Genomic DNA, 25,981 nt, shown 5'->3' with positions numbered 1-25,981 from the left:
TAGATGAATTTTTAATGAAAATGCCAGAAATTAAAGGAAAAATCGGCGTGGCAAAATGGCAATTTTTCCAAAACTCGTAAGATCCTGGAGGATCTTTGGGAAATCTCCTAGATGTAACAAGTGGAAAAATCGCTGAAACAATCTGTGAAAAAACATCTGCAGGAATTCCTGGGATAATCGATAGGATTTCTTCAGAGTGATTTCTGTGAAAATTACTTGATGTAGTAGCTTTGGAGTGCTCTAGCCAGGATTTTCTGGACCAAATTTTGAAGAAATTCCTCTAAGCATATTTTGATCAAAATAGAGACTTAAAATACCTCAACAATAGACTTTTTAGAAACCTGCATTAAAATAGTGACCAAGATTTCAAAAAGAGACCTGGCTTTCCTGAGAAATGTACTATTTATCGTACTTATTGTAATTTTTCTCTTTCCGAACAAAATCTATTATTTTTGTAGAATGACGAAACCAGAAAAATGGGATGTCCTCAATCATGTTTCATATGTTCTTGAACGACACCCAACTGGAAGTGAGGACTGTACTTCACCAACTTTACAAACTAGTCAATCTTGAGTTCAGCTTCATTGTCAACAAGGGACATATACTATCATGTATTACAATAATTTCCATGATTGTGGCCGAAATTCCCTGATAATTCCAGGTTTTCTTGTAAAAGTAGACACCCTGCTAGAGTAATTTTCTTGAAAATAGTAGTTCAAAGAATATATTGAGTACATTGGAGGTAACACTTGTTCCGTAGATAAATTTTAACAAGGACGATAAGTTAGTACTGCCGACAATACCCTCAGGGTGCCGAAGCCATCGAAGGGTCATAATGACTTCGCGAAATATGAACGGATTTTCGATTTGTCTGCAGTTTTGGAAAGAAAGATATGAAAATTGTAAAGGGAGATGGTTCATTGCGGTTTCGCGAGAGAGGTTATTGTGAAAAAAGGTTAAAATATAGCGAAATTTTGAAACTTTCAACAATTTTTTCTCAGAAACAGTTTAATATTATCTTCTATATAAATAAAAATGGAGTGGTGTTTGTATGTCACGAAATAACTCCAGAACGGGACACCAGATTTGCACAATTCTTTCACTGTTGTCTTCTTGAAGGGTTCCGACGTGTTCGTGTGACGAAAAAGTTCAGGGAAGTTGTCGGAAAATTTGGTAAAACTGCGGAGTGCTAATATCTCATTTTGTGTGAGAGATTCCATGACATTTTTCAACAGCCTACTTGGTGATTTGATGGCAAGACGAAGTTGGCCGGGACCACTAGTATTAAATAATATTTTCAAGTTTATGCTATGTTAGAAGACTAGTGTCTTCGGAAAATGTGTTCATTTATTCAAAGGCTGCAAATAGCTTGTTTAGTTGGTTTAATCATTTCCCACTAGAAGGCGCTAGTGAGCATTAAAGTTGAAAACTCATATCTCCGGATTCAGTTTCATAGCAGGCTGGTATTTTCAATAAAAATGCTAGTTAAGCTAAGAGCAATGTTTAGCATACTTGATTACTAGGAAGCGCTAATAAGCATAAATATTTCAAACTCATATTCCTCAAGATTCTTAACCCAATATTGAAGACGAGTACATTCGACAAAGCTATTCTTTCATACGGCACTAACGCATTAAATCGAGTTCATATATGGTTTGTCCATACTCTGGTATTACGAAAATGTGGTGAAGCAAATAAATACTTCAATCCGTGTAACGTCACAAACGACGTTGACACCTCGTCTGCAATCCGAAGACATGATTTCGAACCATCCAGCGTAGTACGTATTAGCCTAATTAGTTTCGCCGGAAAACCATGTTAGCATGTCCGAAAGATCGTGAAACTATTGAGAACCAGAGCTACAGGTCCAAGGCGCTGATGAAGGTGGATGGTTGTGATAGCTAGGACCGTGGTCGCCATGTAAAGAACGAACAGACAATGCTGTATCGTGTCAGCACTGAGAAGACAGCCCCTCTAGCACGATGTATACTTACCCTGGTTAGGTGGCCTATCGAAGACTCTTCACCAACCAAGAAAAGCGAAAGTAGAGCAAACGGATTGATATTACGGCTACAGGCCCGGCAACAGTTTCACGATAACGTTAGACAATTTCCAACAACCAACAGCAAATTTTGTTTACAGCATTTTTTCTCATCGAAAACATTGAAAGAAATCGTGGGCTGGAAGGGATTAAATATAAAGAAACCATTATAGGGGCCCAGATAGCCGTAGCGGTAAACGCGCAGCTATTCAGCATGACCATGCTGAGGGTTGTGGGTTCAAATCCCGCTGGTCGAGGATCTTTTCGTAAAGGAAATTTTCTCGATTCCCAGGGCATAGAGTATCTTCGTACCTGCCACACGATATACACATGCTAAAATGGTTAATCGGCAAAGAAAGCTCTCAGTTAATAACTGTGGAAGTGCTCATAAGAACACTAATCTGAGAAGCAGGCTTTGTCCCAGTTGGGACGTAACACCAGAAAGAAGAAGAAGAAAACGTTAAAAAACTAGTAAAAAAGTTTTGGTTGAAATTTGTGAATAATTCCTTGTAAAAGATCACTCACTATATTTAATTGAAAAGCAGTGTAGAATAGAGTAAATAAGCAGTTAATTTGTGTTTAATTCAAATTTTTGAGCCCATCGCTAGGAACCAAAATATTTTATTTTTTGGATTATTCATGTATTCTTCAAAACGTTCAAATAAATGCCCCTAGCCAACGGTTGTGTTTTTAAAGAGGTGTTTATTTTACTTCTTTTCTTTAAAAGATAAACAAATAAAAAACGAAAATAGTAATTATAATTAGATAAAGGAGTTTCCATTGTTGTTTTTGATTAAATGTAGAATAGTTGTTTTTTGCTGCTGTTTCACCCTCTCTCTTGGCTGTTCGCTATCTGCTCCGTTTCAATTCTATTTTCATTTCGCTTAACCCTCTTTACTCTCTCTTTTCTAGATTACAATTTTATTGTTTGTGTGTTCGTTTTTTAGCCTTTCTAGCTCGAAACAGAACAAGGATTAATATCTTGTCTCAATGCGGTTTGTATGCTACTGCATGTTTATTTTTTATTTCTTCATTAATCTGTCCCTCAACGGTTTATGTGTGTAAATTGTGTAAATGTTTTTTAGCGTATTTAGCTCTAGTTAAATTAATTCTCATTTCGATACCTTACCCAATCACACCCGCGTTCGTGCATGCATACAATCAATCCCGGGTCCGGTTGCTTCCAGGCGAATAAAAAAGGCGTCATTTGAAGCTGCTGCTACTCTCTCTATATTCAATCCTAAATGGTGAAAACCCGCCCTCTGGTACCGCGCATATCGCAACATTCATACTACGAACATACAATCTGCACACACGCACAAGTTCGAAAATCTCGAGAAGCACTTCGTTAAATACACAATCTGGATCCGACTTCTAGTTGCTGCCGTCGTGTCACTGTCGCTTACTTCCTGTGAACTTCGACTTCGATCGTATCCCTCTAATAATCAATTTCTCTTTCTTTCTCTCTCAGCTATAACGATGCTATCTGCGTACATGAATTTGATTACCGCCCGCCAGCTTTTCACGGCAATCTCGTTTTTTTGTTTATTCTTTTAGCAATACAAAAAGCTAAAAACCTCATAATAATAAGCATTATACATGATGAAACAAATCAAAAGTAACAATTGGTTGGATTTCTTAGTAAGATTTGTGTTTGCCTCGACCATTGGTATGTCTGTAGGTGCGCATCGCTGTCCGTGCTCTCGGAGAGATAGACCCGTCCGAGGACAGAACACCAGAAGGAAGAAACTTCCTCGATGACGGTTCACCTGCTCGCCTTGGATTTTTCCTCTATACAATAACGTGTTATCATTAAGATTATTGTTCCTGATGCGTATGATGTTCATTTTTTCTTGTTTCTTTTATCATCGTTTCCTTTGTTTTAGTTTACTGTGTGTGTGTTTGTTTTAATTTTCTTGTGTTTCGCTTATTGTATATAAGTTCAGTCCTCCGCTTCCGCGATTATTTTTTTTTATTTTCAATTAGTTCTTCTTTTACAAATGATTGTTATCATAAGCATTTCCTATGTGGTATGTTTGTGTCTTGATTTTCTCTTAAGTTTTGTTTCATCTTGGTTTGCTTTTACGCGCGACGTGCTCTACAAGGAACGAAAATTGGTTTCACTATTCGGGGACTTAGAGGGGTTGAGTTTCCCGGCAATGAAAGAATCCATGATCTTTAACATTGTTCTGCTTTCGAAGCAATACCGAAAAGATTTACCTCCTAGTGGATACGATTCGTTTTTTTTTCTTGATAGGAATAAACATAACAATGGATGGACACACGATTAATAGCTTTCATCAACCACATCGGGAAGATGAATGGCCAAAGCAGTGTCCGGCTTGATGCCTTCATTTGTTTGCAGATTGTTAGTAAGAGTGGGTTTCTTTTCTTGTTTCGCTGTCTGAGGGGACAAGTTCCTTACGGCAGAGGACGAGATAGCGTTGTTGTTTCTTTTCGTAACTATGTCTGTGTACTGATTTAAAAACTTATTTATTCAATAACCTTCAAAACTTTACCGATGGCGATGGTTTTGTCTGTTGGTAAGAAAAGAGCACAATTTCATTGTATTAGAATTGATATAGAAATCACCAGAATAGGGGTACTTACTTTCATCTCGCAACGTGAAGCGTCCCATCTGTGGGAATAGTTTAAATTGCTCGAGACAGATCAGCCCGGAGCACTCAATTCTCATGATGGCCACCTGGTCCTGCTTGACGAAACGTGGCCGGGTCTTTGATTTCTCGCCTGTCTTCTTATCCACTAAGCAAATGAGAGCCTACAAGGGATGATAGTAAAGTGAAATAGTCAGACATGATGGTCCGTAGTATCAAAGGTTTTTTTTTCTCAAGGGCAATTTGTGGTCTTTAAAACCACTAAAAAAACCAGAAATGTTATCTGGAGAGGGTCCTGTTGGTAAACAATCTTACATTGAGTGCTAAGGAAATAATACTCAATAAATTAAGGGCATCTACCATACTTTACTATAGCACGCTCTTAGAAAGAACGCCACACAAAAGAAGGAGTAACTTCAACGTGGAGCTGGGATTGTGCCGATTTCAAACCTATACCAACAGTTACTTCAATCCTGAACTTACCTTAACAGTAATTTCCTCCGCCGCACAGTGTATGTGCATCACCGCCGAGTAACCTGCACAGATAATTGATTTGTGTTCTAGGATAACTACTTGCGCGTCGAAGACCTTGCCGGTTTTGATTGGGTTGGAAGCATCGCACAGCACAAATCCGGGCGACACGTCTTCCTCTTCGATGCCCTGGAAAGCAGAGGGAAGTATGATTTATTAATACAGTTTTCTTTTGGAATGGTGCTATAATAGACCGGCTCAAAATGCATGGAATCAAGAAATCAAAACCTTGTACCTCTAAATGTTGAATTGCTGTTAATTACAGTAATACCTCGATATTTATTTTCGTTACTTTATATCAAAGCAAAATATTTGTTTCTTAATTTTGTTCTACGGTTATTTTTTTTATGGGAAAATGAATATGAAATCAATGTTATTTATCTAGCAAGTGTTTTCAGTACTTCCTACATATTTATCGCTGTTTTATTTTTATTTTTTCAGTTTTTTGTTATTTTTTACGTCTATTGAAACAGAGCCTATTTCACAGCGAGCTATATATTACTGGTTTAATCCTTAAATAAGTGTATTTAAATAATACTTAAGTATTCCGCAACAAACTTCTTGAAGGAATCCTCAGAGAAACTCTAAAAAAAATACATAAATGAGATATTTCAAGGATCTTGAAAAAAAAAATATAAAAATTTCTAGTGTTTTGTGGTCAATTTCAAGCAAAGGTTTTCTGGATGAATTGCTGCAGAAGCCCTGGAAACAATTATGAAGGGGAGCGGGTCATTTGGCATAAGGTCATTTGGCATAATGGCCATTTGGCATAACTAGAATTATATCCCTTCTTTCAAAATATGCATTTTCTTGAAGAAATTTGTTTATGCCATATGGTCATCATGCCAAACGGCGTTATGCCAAATGGCTTTATGCCAAATGACCCAGACCCATATGAAGGACGCACTGTCGCGATTCGCAAGCCAGTCCCATCTATAAAAAGTAGGCATTGAGAAAATGGCCTGAGAAGTTCATAAAATCGTTTGCCATACGAATATTCCACAAGATTGAAACATGTTTGAATCTTAATTAAACTTTCACAATTTGCTTCTCACACTGATATCCGAAAAAAATATAAATATGACCAAAACATAGTCCATTGTTGTGATACAGAGTGCAAAAACCTGTAGTGGGACTGACTTGCGGTTAGTTTTCACTATGGGACAATCCGACTTGGTGTTTCTTCCTATTTTTACCGAACAAAAAGTGTTGTCCCGTTATTGCAGCTTAAAGATCATAGGAAGATATATTGAAAACTGATATTAACTCAATTTTGACGAAAATGCAGATGGGACCGACTTGCGATTTACGGCAGCGCAGTTATAGCGATTTACTGAAACAGGAATTCATAGTAAAAACCTTACAGTAAATCCTTTTTAAATTTCCTCGAAAATTCCAGAAAATCCATAAAGAAATCATTGGACAACTCTATTACAAAACAAAAAATATCTTTGAAGGATTTTACATGGACGAGTTACTAAACGAATACCTGGTCAAGTAGTTTGCGGCATTCTAGAACAATTTCCCAATTCGGGAAACCTGATCAGTTTTTGGAGGAATCCCTTATTTTTTTTTGTAATACAGTGAAACCACCATGAGTCGAAGTTCCATGACTCGATATCGACTCATGGTACCATACAATGAACAAAAAATCATGGTTACTATGATGGTCTCCTCAAACAGATTTCCAAAGCATTTTTGTTCCATGACTCGAGTTGATGGTCCCTTCCAATATCGACTCATGGAGGTTTGACTGTAGACAAATCCGTTGAAAAATCTCTGGACGTATACCTTTATATTTTCTTGGAGAAATCACTGGAAAATTAAGAAATTTCTAGTGGAATGAATGAAGAATTTCATTCCACATAAAATTCTTGAAAAAAATCAAGTAGTACGTAGTTCTTGGATAAACCTTGGAGAAACTCCAGCAGAAATTCGTAATCTAATTGCTACAGATATTCCACAAGAAGTGTTTTTCGAATTATTGAAAGAATACCCGCACATTTTTTTTTAATAAATATTCCGAGAAAATTTTTTTGAATAGGCCTTTGAAAGATTTCATGAAAAATTGCTGGATTAATTTATGGAAGAATCTCTAGACAATTCCTGCAGGATGTACGGAAACACCTCCCTTGAATGAAAAATTCCTTGAATCCAGAAGTCCTTAAGACAAATTTCCTAGGCATATTCAGAATGGAATTTATATTGAATAATTCCTGGCGGAACTACTGGAGCAACTCCTCGAAGAATGTTTAAACCATCCCTTGGTGGAACTCCAGTAAGTCAATACTGATATCATTTTTATAGCCACTTTTGGAGGAATCTCTGAAACAACTTTGAAAAAAAAATTGGTGGAATTCGTGGGAAAAAATTGAAGGAATTCTCAGAAGTTCTTCAAGATAAATATATGGAAGGTTACAACGTGGAATTTTTGGGTGATCTTTGTCGAAATCATTTGAAGAATAACTGGTAGAATATTCAAAGATATTCCTGGAACAACCCATGAATTCTTATAGGTATTTCGAACGATTCCATGGGGAAATTATTGAAGGAATCTCTCGAGGCACCCTAAGAATGATTTTAGTAGAAATCTGCGAAGTCATTCTAAAAGGAACAAATCTTAGAGCACTCATTTGAAAAATAACCGAAGTAATAGCTTAGCTTAGCTTAGCTTAGACTGACTACACATATCAATGGTTGCTATTCCGTGATTGACCGAAGTCAGTGAAAATGCACAAAGAATCAACTAGAAGTTCGGCTGGGATTGGCCATAATCTTCTTCAGTGTGCATAATTCAGTGCCTCTATTTATACAGGGTCAATAACGGCGCCGGCCACGTCCTTGCAGTCAGGTGGGATTGGGGGAAGGAATGTTAGTATGTAACCTTTGCTATTTGGAGACCGTGTTTGCCTCTGCATCTCCACAAAGGTTACTGGGAGGGATGTTTGTTAATGCAGGGTGGCCACCAAAAATCCGTTATGAAATTCCCGCTTTTTTCCCGGTTTTCCCGGTATAGTTTTAAAAATTTTCCCGGTTTTTTATTGATGGGTCCGAACGCAAAAAAATAACCCATAATCGGTTTTTTAGTTGAACATACCAAAAAATTGTACTTTAAGCTTTTAAACGGTATTTTAGGTGATTTTTCCGTCCAATAAAAAGCAAATAATATTCGTAGAAGATTGGCATGTGTTTTTGCTCGGCTCTCGTACAATTAGTATGGAATGAAAAATTGTTGAAAAACCTTAAAAGTCGTTTTTCTCAAAAGTGGGATTCTATCACTCACACCCCATTGCTGCTATTCTTGGCACTTTTGATTCACTTAAACATTTAGTGTCCCGGCAAACGTCGTATTGCCCAGTAGGCCGTAGAGGCTTTGGGAAAAAATCCCGAATTTTACGTCAAATTCGCATTTCCCGTTTTCTCAACTTTCTTGGAGGATTTTGAAAAATGTTCTTCCACTCAAACACGTCGGAACCCTTGAGGAAAACAAAAGTGAAAGAATTGTTCAAATCAGTCGTCCCGTTCTCAAGCCAACTCGTGACATACAAACACCATTCAATTTTTAATTTAAACTAGTGGCCCCGGCAAACTTCGTCTTGCCATCAAGTAGGCTGTTGAAAAACGCCATGGAACGCCCCGTGCAAAATGGAAGTTCCGTTCACTCCTGTTTTTTCAACTTTCCCGTTAAATATCCTTTGCTTTTTATATACACAAACACGTCGGAACACTTCAGGAACATAACTATGGAAGAATTTTCAAAATCCGTTAGCCCGTTCTCAAGCCATTTCGTGACATACAAACATCATTCCATTTTTATTTATATAGATACCTAGATATGTCCCTTTTGTGCATCCTATTACCCTATTTGAAGTACCGTTTTGATTCATGTTACGGACACTTAAGGACTCAGGGAAATATAACCCAGCATAGAGCATACAAAATAAATCATTCTGTATGATTCCTTAGCGCTATCCAGCGTCGGAAGCCCTTTACTTTCGAACGGTGGGTGAAGAATACGCTTCCGCAACTTCAATAATTTTAAATAAATCAAAATGTGTGGCTTTTTCATGATTCTTATTCCGGACGCTTCCTCACTTTTGCCTCATATTCCGGACACTTTGAATCGAATTCCGGACAGCTCGTGATAATCATTAATGGAACAGTCAAATCATCAATCGATATCGTTAAACCACCAAAGAGACATCTAAGGTAGTTGGGATTTATAAATTTTCAAAGATATTTATGGAAAAAGTTTACTAAAACGAGCCTTGAAATTGAGAACTTTTGAACAGCAAAAATTGAAACATTTCGCGTGAAATGTTTCCCATACAAAGTAGAGTGTCCGGAATTTGAAGCTGTCCGTAATATGAATCAAAACGGTATTTCAATTTTTAGTGTTTCTTCTTTCATTTATTCATAAATATGAAGAGTTCACTAAAGTAAATATGTTTAAGGTGATGATGGAACAAAGCCGCTCTAAACTAAAATACTAACATAACTAAAGAAAACTATGAATCAAATATGTTTGAGTGCTTAAACCTTCTGTTAAAAGTTGTAGAACTCTGAGTCAGATAAGTTAAAGTAAAAATTAAGCCCTGTTAGTAAGAGAAAATGAAATCATAAAATATTTCGAAACATTACCAACCAACTTTAGTGTGGCAAACTAGACTATTTCTACAAGAAAATCATGTTTGAAACCTATCTATCCAAGACAACAGATGGCAATATGATCAACCATATCAACTTTCTAAAACTTATTTTTGATGGTTTGTAGATTTAGAGCTTGAAGATGTTCGTTCAAAATGATTTTCCCGGTGACCATCTCAAATTCCCGTTTTTTCCCGTCTTTTTCCCGATGGATTTAAATTCCAGTCTTTTTCCCGCTTTTCCCGTTTTTTCCCGGTTTGGTGGCCACCCTGTAATGGGAAGGATCGTTGGGTCACAGGATTCACTTTGATAAGCGATTAGACCATAATAAATAATTATTTGTGAGATATAAACATGCTTATATGTAAATATAATATTTTCATTTGATATGAACAATATCTATGTAGAGAAAAATTATGCCGACACTTGAGGTGACGAACCTTTCAAAGTTTGTTGAATAAAGTGAACTTTTCGGAAGTCTACACTTGAAGTGTCGAACCATTCAAAGTTTTATTTTTGATTACAAAAATAAAGGTAAAAAGAAGAAGGAGTATTGAATAAAAAAAATTTAGACATAAATAATTTATGAATCAGAGTATATGTCGACACTCACAGTGACGAACCATTCATATTTTTTTGAAACATCATATTTACATCTCACCGTTGTAACGATTAACGGTTCAGTCATACATATTTTATAGAATAGGAACAGTAGCATGAAACGAGCTCACCAATTGATCCGTCATCATTGAGCAGCAACAATCCTCTTTCAGCTTCAGTCGTTTGCTCGGCTATATAAAAGCACTCAGAGAAAATAGGCGCGCGACCCGTGATGGAAAACAACTGACGACTACTCGGGCTTTCTTGAAGCACTGCCCAGGAGCAAGCGTCAATGTTGGAAGATCATAAAGAACTAATCGAAAGCGGCACTTTTTCACTTTACTCGATCGACGCGCGACATGTTTGATCCTGCCCTCATCGCCGGCCCGCGCAGGAGCAAGCGTCAAGGTCGGAAGATCAAACACAACTCTCATTTGAAAAATAACCGAAGTAATTCCTAAAAACAGTGTTGACCAGACTCATTTCCCTGAAATTCGAATTGTGAAGCCATGAACTGTTATAACTGTGCGTTGTATTCCTGAGATGGAGAGGGAGGTGGTTGGGCTTGAGTGTTGCACATGGGATCCGAAAGTTTCGATCTCGGTGGGCCGCAATTCAAGTTTCGGTGAAATGATTCGCACTCACTCACTCACTCATTTCATTAGCGTTAGCGTTAGCGTTAGCGTTAGCGTTAGCGTAGTTACGGTATACTTCGTAGATTGGATACTAACAATATTCATGTTCGTTTTTAATTATCTCATCCAGACTGCTTTCAGAAACAAGGTTGGGGAGTAAACCTTGATTCAATCTTAAACAAGACAACTAAAAGCATGAATATCGCTATTCCCGGCCACGCCCATCTTTACCGTAACTTGGAATTGGGGGAGGAAATGTTGATGTAGCACTTACTTAGCGAGAGGCCACCGACTCAGCGACACCCTCATAAGTGCTACGGAGGTGGAGGTTGGGAGGGGTAAAAGGTCATAGGATTCGCCTGAAAAGCTAGCGATCGACACAAGGCATTGTTGTTTAAGGTTTTGAAATTTAATCTTCTGAATGCCGGCAATCAAAAGATGGAATATTTTTTATTTATTTTTATGTTTAAAAGTGTTTTGCAAAACTTTCAATTACAACCCAATCACCGATAAAATGATTTATGCAAGATCATCCGCTCATTATCAAACAAAGAGTGAAACCGATCCCTCCAGGGTCATCGGATCAAAAAAAAAAAAAATGTATAAAAAACGAGGAATAAAAAAAATATTTTAAACACGTTTCTTATTTTCAAAGCAAAAACTATCTTTTTTTTTGTCATTACATAAATTAAAAAAAAAAAATCGTTCTAACTACGAGCAAAGAGATATCCTAAACAAAATTGAAAAACAAAAATTAATCTTTTTCGTGCTAATGCTACTACCGTATATTGTCGCGTGGAACGAACGCGCCGATTGAAAAAGGGTGCAAAAAAACACCAAAAAATACTTTATCCAAAAGTGAACAATCGGAACAAACTCACCAAATCTTCCAATCCGATTTCGGGCACTGTCTGCTTCCAGCACGCTTTTTGTGAGACGTGAAACCATTCCAGATACAGAACGGTTTTAAAATCTCCAAGAACACTTTCCAACTAGCACTCCAAAGAAATTACATACTTTGATGTCGAAACTTCACCAAAAACTTAAAAGATTTCATCAAAATCACAATAAAACACCGAAATTTTAAAATAACTAGCACCGCACTTTTTTCTTAACACCCGGTGGCAACCGTCTGAGTACCCTCTCGGTACATAAGTGAATGATTCAAATCAGCACTAATTTTCCGTCTGCACTGCACTGAGCACTTCAAATGAGCTTTCAAGAAAATAAAAGATTTTTTTTTGTTATAGAAATAGCGACGAAAATCGATATTTTAGAGACAAATTGACAGTCTCACTCACTCACTCATTTCATTTCACCGAAACTTGAATTGTGGCTCTCTGGGATCAAAATTGATCGATTTTGTGTGCAGTACTCAAGCTTAACCATCTGCTTTTCTATCTTAGGAGGATAGAGCATGGTTGTAGTAGTTCGTGGCTTCGTAGTTTGGAAAATGTTATTTTCGGGGAAATGAGTCTGAACAACACTGCCTAAAAAATACACAGGTCTGATCTAAGTTTCATCAAATCTTTTTGAATGCAAAATCTAAATAATAAATTAGTAACTCCCACACGAATGCATAATGAAGGTGTAAATTGTCGAAGTAAATCAATCAAACAATAAATCAAAATTTATTAAAGTTTACATAGAAAATTGAAGTGAGTAGTAGGCTTTCCAGACCATGTGTGTGATATGTGCTGCTGGAAAGATAGTTTGCTATTAAGCTGCACCGCTAGATTCTTTCTGCAGCTTGTCCTTCCGATAAAAGTGCCGAACAGATCGTAATCAGACAACAAAGGTGCCTTCTTCCGGCAGAAAGATATGACGGCACACTTGGGCTTGGATTGACTTTCATCCGGTTTACACAGCACCACTCCGCAAAGTGGATAAACTCCTGCTGAAGAATGTGAGCAACTCTTCTGCGATCCAAACACTTCAGTTCGAACCATCCAGCGTAGCACGTATCAGCCTAATTAGTTTCGCCGGAAATCCATGTTCAGACATTATCTGCCACAACTCATTTCTTTTCACTGAATCGTACGCCGCCTTGAAATCAATAAACGGATGGTGAGTCTGCAAGTTATACTTCCGGGACTTATCTAGGATCATTCGGCCTGTTGTCGAGCGGCCCTTACGAAAACCATCGACGAAGAACTCCTCGAGCGGTCTCAGTCTGTTAAACAAGAGGCGCAACATAATTTTGAACGCCGAATTCAGCAGCGTAATTCCTCTGTAATTGGCACACTCCAGTCTGTGCCCTTTCTTGTAGATTGGGCGTATGAGGACATCCATTGCGTGAGATGACGTCTCCAATTTTCACTTTGTGCTGACGACCAATAAGGTAGGAGCGTAACCTGCCAACAATTCTTCCACCGAAACCTAGCTTTTCTAATTTAGCCAACGCAATTTCATGGTTAATGCTGTTAAAGCAGCAGACCTCCCTGCTATATAACAAATCGCATCAGTTTGCTTACGTAATTAAAGGACTCTGTTTTGTATAAAATAAAAGAAAACAGATTTGTACTGGTAGATCGCTTAAGCATGAATCCGTGTTGCTTTTCATCAATAGGTATAATGTCGGCAGTGGCTGAATATAGGTTCCAAAAGTACAAGCTTTAAGAGTTTAGCAACTAAACTTAGAGCGGATATTCCACGGTAGTTTTGGATGTGCATTTTGTCACCTTGCCTGTGAACGGGAAACAGGTGCAGATTTGCATGAGTATTAAATTTACTGATAGCCGTCATAATCATTGATTCATCAACATCGATATGAGTGAGTGATTCGGCGAGATAGGAGACATCTTCAATTTGTTTAGGCGTACTTCCTTCTTCCGAAAAAAGGACAACAAACTTATCGACGAAAAAGTCGCAAACAGTTTTAGGGTCAGAGCTCTAATTTGTGGGTGTGTATGTGTGGGTAGCCGGGTCTTTTCTTTGGTTATTTACGAACTTTCAGAAAGATTTCTGGTTAGCTTTCAGCTTGAGCAGCTCGTTTTTCATGTGCGATTGGTAGGACGATTAATTCATTCGTTTACAGTCATTCAGATGCACAAAATGTCTTGACGATTCAGTCCGGTGGTTTGTATAATATTACAATGCCGCCCTTTTAGCAGTTTCCATTGACCGTAGCTCGTTTGTTTGCCGAAGAGTTTGTGTGTGCTCGGAATAGGGTCCTAAAGCCCTGTCCCAATTTTAGTGCCAAACGCTTAAGTTTAGGCCAAAAACACATGTTTACTCAATTTTCTCAATTTTCCGTTGGTTTAAGCCCAAAAAACATTTTTTTTTTAGATTTTGTCAAATCTTTTGGCTTAAACTCAAATTTTGGGTGTATTTTGTTTTCCGTGTCTCTTACGAAATGTCAGATAGGAACAACCCCAGTGGTCGAACTAAAACCCCTATGGTGTTTTTGTCGACTAAGCGAACGTCAAACATGATCAAAAGTGTCAAGGTTCATTTATGGACCAAATTTTTAAATTAAAGTTTGAGCATGATATAGCCATTATTTGAACGGGAAAAATTGCTAAAGTAGTTACAGTTACATGCTTTTTCGTGTTATTAAATAAAAACAAGATTTCATTAAAAGTTTTAGGACCCAATTGACTCGTTTTGGCACATGTCTATCAATCACGTAGCTCATAATATTGGAGAAATATTGCACTGCAGTATCAATTTCACCTTTATCTGAAACGTCCTCCCAATAGGACGTCAGAAATTGCGTCGAAGTGGGCATTTTTAAAATCGTAGTGTACTCCAGCCACCGTTTGTTTGAAGCATTCTTTGTAATAAGTGTTGACCGGATCCTTCGTAGACGAAGTCTTGAGTTGGTTGTCTGAAGAACACCAAATTCCTTAGCTTTGGGCGGAGCAGAATTATGATGTGTCTATCGTATGGGATAAAGACTCTTTTCATAGGTTCGGCGATAGGGGTGAGTGTCGTTAAAGTACTCCGAGTTAGGGACGTTCCGATACTTCCGATATATCGGAATATCGATATTTTGCTTTCGATAGTCGATATTTCGGTATCGATATTTCCTATTCAATATATCGGTGATATTGATATTTCCTTCCGATATATCGTACATTAATATAAAGAAAACAATTTTAAAGTTTTCTCCATACATATTTTATTTTTTGTATTTCAAAAAGTAGTTACCGTTCGTATTGTACTATAATGTACCTCAACAGAGGATATTTATGTCCATATCGGCAGACTTCATAGAAACTCATCTGCGATGCAAAGAGGAGGCGATTTTTCCGTTTTTCTGAGGAGTGAATTTTTTTTTTGTTTGTTTTTTTTTATTTATTTTTTTTTATGGTGTACTCAGCTGGAGCTGTATGACAGCTTCGTTGTCTGTGCTGGACCCCGTAGTGCAAATTTTTACCTCTACTTTTGCCAATATTTAGACGGAATAGGCTATGTTGCCCGCTTTAACACTATTTTGGATGAATATTGTGCAGAAGTAGTTTTATTAAATTGTTTTTGCTTCAGTTTCCCTCCCGTAGTCATTTTTGTATAGTCATCCTTTAGTTCTGAGCAATCGGATTCTTGTTTACGCATGGAGAAGCGACATGAAAATATATGTTATTAATTAATGCATTTCTTGGAAATAACATACAGAGCTATGTTGTAGTAGTCTATGTTGACAAATTGTAGCACAGATGTCATCTCCAAGCATCTTTTGACAATGATAGACAGATAATGTTAATTATACAGAATGCGGTCGTATATCAAACGATAGCGATAGGGAGATCCTTTTCTCCCGAATGGAATGAAGGTTATTGAAGTGAAAAACATGAAATGTACTTCCATCTATACGCGAACAAGAATTATCTGAAGTGCGTCGTCATTGTACGTCATGTATTCTCTAGTATTTTAGTCGTTTATGCTACTAGTCTGAAACGTGATGTGTTATACTATATGAATAAATTTCAAAATATGAATCAAGTGTTTGGTTTTAAATAGTCTTTATCTTCCGAAGGTCGTACTGGAATGCTAATCAATACAATACTTTTCTAGGAGAGATGACTGTCTATGTTGCCATCTTGTAGTACCGAATCCAAGTTGTAGATAATTAATATGAGGAGAAGTATCAAATCTAAATGTACTGTAAATGTGTTTGGTGTAGTCATCGATGTGCTTTATGTTCGTCTTATTCTTATTGTTCTGAGGTCTTCTCAAAATGAGAATTCAATTGAATAATGTCTCAAGTTAGTTTACAGTTTGGATACACAAAGTTATTGGTACGGTATTATTGGTACGGTATAATGAACATATAGGGGGGCTGAAATGATATACAATATGTGTTCTCTAAGAACTAAAAATGTTACTTACCCCTTTCTTAGTATACCCACCAACGCATATGGATCGTTTTTACCTCAGTTTGATGGTAATTCGATCCGTGTCCGTGCTGACCTATGTGCTTCGGCTCCTAACACGACGTTTGATACATACGACAGACGACTTGCTCCCTCGTGATGGTGTTGTTGTTAGTTGTTATACATGAAAAGAAAGAAAGAAAGAAAGAAAGTTATTAGTATTAGGAATAAACAGGATTAAGTGAGTTTTCATTGAATTACATTTGACTACATCGCTGATTATAGTCAACAACATCGGAAACTTTATGTGTTGACTGTTGATCTAGTTTTTCCTCAGTCCCGTTGGTCAGTATTGCTAAAGATCCTTTTTAACATGTTTATTAGTACTTGGACAAGTTGAATATTTTAAGTTTACTACTTTTGTCATGTTGGTCAATAATGATTTTGATCAGTTTGCTTTATACATCTATTCATATTCAAATCTGGTCTCGTCTGTTTTCATATAGAATCGTCGTAAATACATTTCTATGTGTTAAAAACTATACTAGAAATAATAAAGAAATAGAAAGTCATTTTTTATTGTCCGGATCCACTTTTCGGTGACAAAATAAAGCTTCATCGCGCCTAAGTCCTATCTATTTATTATAATTTTGCGAGAATGAAGTTGTTGTAGTTTTATGATACCAACATAATAAATGTGTTTTTTTATTATGATTCTAATGAGAGAAGCATAACAAATTAACATTTGTGTCACATTCTACTCGATGGATCCTCAGTCATTCTCCTCATTAGTCAATATTATAACCATTTAAACAAAATCTAACCTATCTGCATCAAAGCGTGGCTACGACTCCTGTTACTCCGATGCCTGGTAACAGGATCACCGTTGGATCACATCCGTAAGATTGATGCATCTATGCCAGATGGTTGATGACGCGGCATTAAACAAATATTTCTCGATTACTTTTTCAAATCGACGTAAGTAACTTTCATACGGTTTTGAGAAAATTAATTAAGAAGAATCACAACCTTTCTTCTAAAACTGTTTTAAAATGAATCTCCTTTTTAACATTTTTTTACCGTGTACATCGCTTAATTTTTGCATGCAATCAGCTCGCGTTAAAACTCAAAGTAGTTCCTATCACTTCCCACAAAAATTGTATGACAAAATGATAAGCCGTTTCAATCAGTTACTTAAAACGTTTTTGTACCAGTGTAAAATCGACTCAAGTAGTGTTTTGTTTTGATTCGTGGTTAAGTCACTTTGGCTCCCATACAACGGAGCGGCGAAAGTAGCGGTTAGGTTGCGAAAGTGGAGAATCTTACTTTCGTCGTTTTGTAAATCCGTAAATTAAACGTTATAAAAGTGAAAAATCGAGTTGGTTTATAGCGGAACATGTAGAATTTCGTCTGCGAAACACGTAGGATTGATAAAATGAGTTTGTTAACTATTTTGACTTGAGTCTGTTTGAATAAGTCTTCGAGATTTCCTGATGTGATACCACCACCACGACTGGACATGTCTTTGGTTCCCATATAAGTGCTAATGGGGTAAGCCCACCCATCGCGGCAAGATTACACGTCCTAGGGGAGGGTTTTTCTGAGGAGTGAAAATTGAACTCAAAATTTTCAACACAGATCCTCTAGCGATTCAAGTGAGAGTGTAAAAAAAATGCGAGGATTTTTTTAGGTACTCTCTATCTCTTGTTGCGATGCTCACCTTTACTCACACTTCAAACGAACTCTTGAGTCTGCCGCCCGAACAAGACAGTCCTCGGGGATTTGTCAGAGCACCCTTTTTTGATGGAATTTTACTCAGTTGTGTTTTGTGCTGCATCTTCCTCGCTCATTTTTTGTCGCCTCTCTGCTTGGCATTTTTTCGCTCCCTCGCAAAGAGGCAAAGGCAGTACGCTGCTCTAGAGTATTTCACCGAACTCGAATGATGTTGAGGAGAATTATCAAGCCTGCATATCGGTTAAAATACCAATAATCTTGAATATCCGAAGATTTTTATTGACTCTTGGGAAACTAAATGCAGGTCACTAAGCGATATAGGTTTTTTTCTCCATTCAAATCTATCATATGATATTCCGATATATCGATATTTTGAATCAATATATCGATGGTATCGATACTTTGATACGATAATCGTATCGAATCAAATATCGATACTTTACAATATCGGAACGTCCCTACTCCGAGTATGCTGTCTTTCCTTTTTGTCATGATGGCTTTTATCGTCCTTTCCTTGTATCCGTCAATCCTAGCCGTCTCGAAAACATATTTCATTTTCTTAGTTTTTCCGTCTTCGCTGAGAGGTAGAGTCTGCATCCTGTGGACCATGAAGCGCTGCCATCTTGTGCTGGAAACAATGATTTGATGTGTATGGAATGACTCGCTGGGTGTTTGTAAGCTCCATATAAATCGTAGATTTAAAAAACGGTAGTATTCCCTCCTCCTCCTCGGGGGTGAATTTGATATCCTTGTGAACGCTGTTGATTGTATCCAAAATCCTAGGTAGATCATTCCGTTCGATAAGGCGGTAATTGTCTTCGACGTGTCTTTACCATTCATACGGCAATACTCCTTGTTTCTTTAAATTTTACTAAAGATTCGCCACGAATAGCTAGCACAAAACCGGAGCAGGATTCCGGAGAGTTTCCGCAAAATTGAAAATAGTTCTCGTTCATGCACAACCTTGCCAACCTCCTGACCTTTGCTTTCCATGCTGTATCCGTCCTTTGGGGTAATAACCAATCCTCGAGATGGTTTAGGGAATCATTTACTGGAACGCTGTGGAAAAGAGCCGCTACGTCGAAAGACGCCATCATCTCCTCATCCTCGATGATATACAACAATACTGGTTTCTCGTTAAGTTCTTTTTCGATTCTCGTCTCGTCCTGGTCTGCCCTGCTGCGTTGTCCTGTTTGTAATGACCTTTGCTACGATGTTCCTTGCTATATTCTGGTCCTTCGCTGGTAAGGTTTGGATATTCGCTGTTCCCATATCTACGATGATTTTCGTAGTCACCGCAAATCCTAATCCCTTGTTTAGGTGTGTCAATTGTTCCACTGTGATCTGCCGCGTCGAACGGTTAACTACGAAATATTCAATGGATTCTACCATCGGAGTACGAACGTGGTTATCAACCTGCGACCCAAGACGATGGAAGATATCTCACATAACTTATGATGTCGCCATAAAGCCATTGGTAATCGAGTGTGTAGCATGTTATTTTTAAGCACATGAATGCATCAAGATAAAAACTATCACAACTAGGAGATAGAGGAGAATCTCCACTCCAAAGAAGCATTGTTAAATAACGTGTACATTCATTCGTTCGCTCAGTAACAACAGGCTACACACAAGGTTGCCAATGGCTTTTAGGTCGAGATCATAAATTAGGCAAGATATTTACTTTTAGTAATTGCTCCTGATAATCCTTCACGGATTCTTCCACGAATAATTCCATGAATTCCTTCAAAGATTCCTTTAGGAAATTTGGGCGAAATTTGTAAATTCTTGAAACAATTGCCGTTGTTGAGCGCAAACGAATCACAACACATATACCTGGAATATTATCTGTGTTCTCACTCAGTGATCTATGGTAGACACTAAGAGTTATACAACTGTCGCTCAACGCATATCTGCCCTATTTTCGGACTATAATAATTAACATGTAAATGTACAAGGTTTTAAATTTCAGACATGTCGATATAAAACCCTTCTAATGATACAACTTACTTTCACTTTGATCTTCACATTTTCGCCAGGCCCCACGGCGGTAACTTCCTCATCATCAGACCACAGTTGATCAACCGACACTTGCGTCTGAAAGTAGAAAAAAACCCCAGTTAGATACAGGCTCCAGAATAAAGAACATCCCTCGGAAAACTCACTCTATTAGGCATCACCAGCAGATTGATTCCCTTCTTGGCCATTCCCGATTCCACCTTGCCCATCAGGACCGTACCCATGTCCTTGTACTTGTCCACGATCGGCATGATGAAGGGACCGCCCGTGTTGCGGTTCAGCGAAGGCAGCTCGTCGATGAATGGAATGAAGGCTGGCCCTCGGTACCACGGGCAGACGGATTCACTGATCTGTTCCTTGATTCCCATGCCGGTGATGCCGGAGCACGGCATGAACGTCAGATCCTTGGTTGGGTTGAATCTGTGATGGGTGGAGAACCGTGCTTGTTAGAAATATCAGGACTTGCTACAATAATGCTGCGAAACATTTTGTTGGATTAAGCAGCAAAAACTCACCCTAGCTTTTTGAGGTATGGTAAGATTTTGTCTTTACATTCGTTGTACCGCTCAACGTCCCAGTTCACCGTCGGATCGTCCATTTTGTTGACCAGCACTACCAGGTGCTTGACGCCAGCCGTCTTCGCCAACATTGCATGCTCTCGCGTCTGCCCTCCCCGATCGAACCCGGTTTCGAATTCGCCCTTTCGCGCGGAAATGACCAGCACAGCGAGATCGGCCTGCGCCGCTCCACCGATCATGTTCGGCACGAAACTCTTGTGGCCCGGCGCGTCCAGGATGGTGAAATGCTTTTTCTCAGTCTCAAAATAGGCACGACCCACCTCCACCGTTTTACCTTTGTCTCGTTCTGTAGGGATGGGAAGAGCGGATGGTCAGCAATGTTTGAAGTGTTTTAACCGGTAGCTGACATTAAAATTTAAAAATGTAAGTATTTGAGCATATCACTATTTGTTCGTGAAATGTTGAGGTTTCCACCAGTGTTTGATTAAGTCAAACTAATGGGAGTTAAGTAAAGAGAAAGTTTTTCCAGAAAATCTCTGGGTCAGATAAAAATCACATAAACTTCCTTTTAGAACTGTTTCATTATATGGAAACTGAATGTTTTCTTAAAAAAGGTGAATACCCTCGTGATTTATGATAACTTAGCTTCGTGCAAAACGAACTTTAGCCTCTAATTGGGGTAAAAATTCGTAGTAATGTGTGATCTTTCGATTCATGAACATGCAACATGTTGTGCAAGTCAGCCGATTTGTATTCATTTAACCTGTATGCGTTGGGCTTGTTGGTGACGAAATTGGAAGATATTTGGAGCTGTCCTATCGACAATGGACTCTTAATTTTTTTTTTTTTTTTTTTCAAGAAAGCCCTAAGTCTTCCAGGATTGTATTCATCGATTTCCCTAGGACATCTCCCAAGACTCCCGTTTAGAACTTCTACAAAAATTCAACCAAAAATTTCTCCTTCCTTCCTTCCTTCTTCTTCTTCTTCTTCTTGGCATTACGTCCTTACTGGGACAGAGCCTGCGTCTCAGCTTAGTGTTCTTATGAGCACTTCCACACGATATTTCTCCATGTAAATGTGAATGAAATTTTAAAGAAATTTGAGATGTCCAAAAAAATTCTTTACAGATGTCCAAGAAATTCTGTAAAAATCTGCGTAAGATCTCCTGGAGTAACAATTTGAACAATCGTTTGAAAGATTAGTTGAAAAATATCGGGATGAAGTCCTAGGAAGTGTTTGGAAAAATTCTCAAAGTAAACCCTGAGAAAATAACTGGAGATAGTAACGTTGAAGAGCTCGAGAATTTCCTGGAGAAATTTCTCGAGATATTCTTTGAAAAATCGTTGGAAGAATATCTGGGAGAATTGGTGGAGGAATCTCTAAAAGAATTGCTGGAGAGATCCCTGTAGGAGTCTCTGAAAATATTCCTGATGAGATTTGTGAAGAAACCACTAAATTAATTCCTGAAGCTTTTCCTTGAGAAATCTGAGACGAAACTCTTGAAGAATCAGTTGAATAGTCTCGTAAAAGATTTTGAAGGTTTCTCTGAAGCATGCAGAATTTTGCATTAGAAAGGACTGTAAGCAAGATAAGGAAAGAAGAAGCTTTAGAGACCATTTCAATTGAAGGAGACTTTAGAGACTAACAAAACATAGATACTTTTTTTAGACTTGCATAAAAATAGAGACCAAGTCTCTCTGATCTACCACCCCTGAAATTGTTTCGACATTTTAAATTTAAATTGGTTTGAATTCATTTTCTCATAAACAGTTTTCCAGTTTATCAAATTTTGAATAATTTTGAAAATCGTCCATAAAGATATATGAATCCGTTACCTATTTAAAGATATTCATAAAATTCAACCAAGTTGAGGAAATTTCATACCCGAAAAGTGGGGGGTTTTGATGCGAAAATTCTTTGTCATAAACATATTCTACCATGAATTATAGCCCGAAAAAAAATTCCCTTAATTGTTATCGAAATTCCCTGAGAATTCCAGTTTTTTTTTTCAGGTTCAATAAAATTTCCTGATAATACCAGGTTTTCCAGGTAGTAGACATCCCCGATGACCGTAAGGACGTTTTATCTTACTTAAAGTAGGGTGCAGAAAAGCTTCAAAAGCCTGGCCTGTCGTGTGTTGGTGCGGAGTGAGACTCAAGTTAGGCGTGCTTAACCACTAAAAAACTTTCCCTAATGTTTCTACAGTGATACCTCCATGAGTCGATGTTCCATGACTCGATATCGACTCATGGAACCATACTAGAAACAAAATTTAATGGTTACTTTGATGGTCCCTAGAAACAGCTTTCCAAAGGATTGCTGTTCCATGACTCGATATTTCCATGAGTCGATGGTCCCTTCAATATCGACTCATGGAGGTTTCACTGTATGTTCTCGATCTCAGAGCCCTGTTGAACTTCTACTGGAGGCTCATGTGCACTTCGCTACTCTACGACAACTCGTTCTCAGCTGCTGCTTTTCGAGCTCTCCTGGTTGATCAGTTGGATACCGAAGTCGGTCCAGCGATTCCGATTAAAGAATGTTTTCCGGTTCACTGGCGCTCCGACTACTCGAAGCCGTATCACTATGTGATACTCTGAGGAGTCCCTGGCGATGGATCTATCCTATTCCAACCGGCGGAAGATCTCCAAAACCGATGCTATTCGGAAAGATGACGAGGTCGGTCGTGGAGGGAAGCTTCCGGTTCACTGGCGCCCGAAGATCATTTGCCTGTGCAACAACGCGATCTAGTCGACTAGTCCCCGATGGTGGACGAAGTCTACCCCGACTCGACGTTGGTCTTCCAAGTGTCAGGGTCGGTTCCGCAAATCCGGTTGGCAGGCATCCAGATGACTTATACCGATATTACACTACGCCCGCTCTTCTCGATCTAGTCCCAGGCGGAAGATCTAGCCTACTCTGATCGCGGCCCGGAACTCTCTCTCTCTCTCGGCATCTCCTTTGCAGCGACGGCATAATCTGCGTTATCCCTCCGTTCATCGCATTCCAACTGCTTTCACATGTTCTGCACGATGTTGTCCGGATTAAGGACGCTTTCGATTTCTGACATCATCTTGCTTCGTATATCCCTGAATCGAGGGCAGTCGAATACAGCATGCCTCGGTGTCTCCTCGATATTTGGACAGACCAGACGATGTGGAGACTCTGCGTATCCAAATATGTGCAGATATTTCCGGAAGCATCCATGGCCTGACAAAAACTGGGGCAATAAGAAGTTAACTTCTCCATGTTTTCTGGTCGTCCACACCGACACATTAGGAATAATCCTGTGATTCCACCTTCCTTTCTCCGAGTTATTTCACTCCTGCTGCCACTTAGCCATTATATGCAATCTGATAGTATTGTCTGTCCACCGACGTTGATCTCGAACTGGTGAACCGCCTTGCAGTTGCTGATCAGCAATACCTCCGTTTTGTGATGAGCCAACTGCAACTTGACTCCAGTCATCCATGATTCACTGTCTAGCGATTTCGCCGTCAGCATCTCCACTTCCTCCTTAGTCTCGCCAGTTATAGCAAGAAGGACGTCATCTGCGAACCCAACGATCTCGACTCCATTCGACAGTGCCAAGGTTAGCACTCCATCCTACATCATATTCCACAGTGCTGGACCAAGTATGACTCCCTATGGAACTCCCGCCGTTACTTTGGTTGACATCCATCCCTGGTTTGTGTCGTAAACCAATACCCGGTTCCGAAAGTAGCTTTGCAAAGCTTTACACGAATATGTGAATGATGGTCCCAAGTGGTAAGTGGTACTATTGAACGCGTTTTTATCATCTATCGTAACCACTGAGCAGTATGGATTGCCTGTCCTCTTTTGCTTGGACGTTTTCTCCGTGCATGCGATGACTGTCCGAATAGCCATCCACCGTCGAAGTATTTTTACGGAATCCGAACTGCCTTCTTGACAATCCGTTCTCGCCTTCCATGTAGATCGACAACCTGCCGAGGATGACCTTCTCCAGAAGTTTATCCCCCCGGAAGCATATTGGTCTATATGAAGCAGGATCTCCTGGCGGTTTTTCCGGTGTTGGCAGCAACACCAGCTTCTGCAATTCCCATCTGTCTTCCGCTAGACACTTCTGCAACGCTGTCCTAAATGTATCTGGGAATGCCAGTATTGCTGCGCTTGGCGTTAAGTTAGGGATACCATCTGGACCGGGAGGTTTGTTCAGCTTCGAACCTTTAGTAACCGTTATGAGCTCAGCGTTACAAACTTAGATATCGGCATTTTCTTCATCTACGTCAGCGTACGGCATGGGCAGCCACGCGTTGGAAACATGCGTAGGAAAGAGACCGTCCTCTATCAACTTCAGGCTGTCGGGGCACATTTCAGCTGCTGTTACTGTGCCCTTGATCTTAGCCATCACTACTCGATATCCGTTACCCCAGGGATTTACGTAAGCTTCCCGGCACAACTCCTTGTAGAAGTTCGATTTACTCGACGCTATCTCTACGCATATTACAAAGAATTCAGAATTCTGATGATGTGTAGAACATAACTCCACAGGAAAATATATATTCATAATCTCATTTCATTTCAATTGCAAATGTCTTCAGAGGCCCTGTGAAACCAAATATTTAAAAAATAAATACAGTTAAGTCTCCCTTACTCGATATTCCGTATCTCGATATCGATTTAGAGAATCATAGTAAAAGTTAGTTTTCATTTCATGGCTTAATCGATGGTCCCTTGAAACGCAATTGCACTGCTTTTGTGTTCTGTAACTCGATACCTCCCTAACTCGATGGTCCCTTCAATATCGAGTAAAGGAGATATGACTGTAGCTACAATTAGATTCTATAAATCTATAATAATTTCATAAAAATCACGAATCTATTCACTTTTTGTAAGAAAAAGTTTAGTTTCAAAGTGATAAAACGGTTTGAAAAGGATAAACTTCTTTTACCTTACCTGACTCAGAGTGGTTCTGGAGTAATATGGCTAATATTGCTCCAAATATTTGATTTCCCATCACTCACGAATCTACAACAAATAATGAAGCAAACCTCAAAATTTCCAGAAAAAAATATTGATTTACGCTTCAATACGAGCACTTTGAATTCATCATGTCAGCCCCGTAGCCTACGGTTTAAACAGCAAATTTCTACAAACCTTCCTGATTTGTATCGAGCGCCCACGACAAGTACCAGCTTTCTCGGGATTTTTCACGTGCCTCTCGTTCGTACTTCTCCAGTGTTCGCTTGTCGACCATTCCGGTCAGGGACATGATCTGGCCACCGATTGTGGATTTACCGGCATCTGTGAAAGGTGAAGCTTAGCTAGTACATCTCGACTTGAG

The 25,981-nt window shown here is 38.8% G+C and overlaps 1 protein-coding gene across 3 annotated transcripts in view; it reads right to left on the bottom strand.

Moving 5' to 3' along the window:
* Nucleotides 1-2,723: 2,723 nt before the first annotated feature.
* The window catches only part of LOC23687788 (eukaryotic peptide chain release factor GTP-binding subunit ERF3A), a 61,620-nt gene continuing 38,362 nt past the window's right edge, over nt 2,724-25,981 (bottom strand). For all 3 annotated transcript variants that reach the window (XM_011495238.2, XM_021847227.1, XM_021847228.1), the window contains exons 3-9: nt 25,795-25,941; nt 20,653-21,001; nt 20,284-20,557; nt 20,129-20,215; nt 5,140-5,316; nt 4,652-4,820; nt 2,724-4,578 (exon numbers count right to left, since the gene is read on the bottom strand). In XM_011495238.2, the coding sequence (XP_011493540.1) occupies nt 4,535-4,578; nt 4,652-4,820; nt 5,140-5,316; nt 20,129-20,215; nt 20,284-20,557; nt 20,653-21,001; nt 25,795-25,941 (1,247 nt within the window). In that variant the 3' untranslated portion in view covers nt 2,724-4,534. The remainder of the gene's footprint in view (nt 4,579-4,651; nt 4,821-5,139; nt 5,317-20,128; nt 20,216-20,283; nt 20,558-20,652; nt 21,002-25,794; nt 25,942-25,981) is intronic.

This window comes from Aedes aegypti, chromosome 2 (assembly GCF_002204515.2).
Source record: "Aedes aegypti strain LVP_AGWG chromosome 2, AaegL5.0 Primary Assembly, whole genome shotgun sequence".
In the NCBI taxonomy this organism is placed as follows: domain Eukaryota; kingdom Metazoa; phylum Arthropoda; class Insecta; order Diptera; family Culicidae; genus Aedes; species Aedes aegypti.
This window is presented reverse-complemented; position numbering and strand designations above follow the sequence as displayed.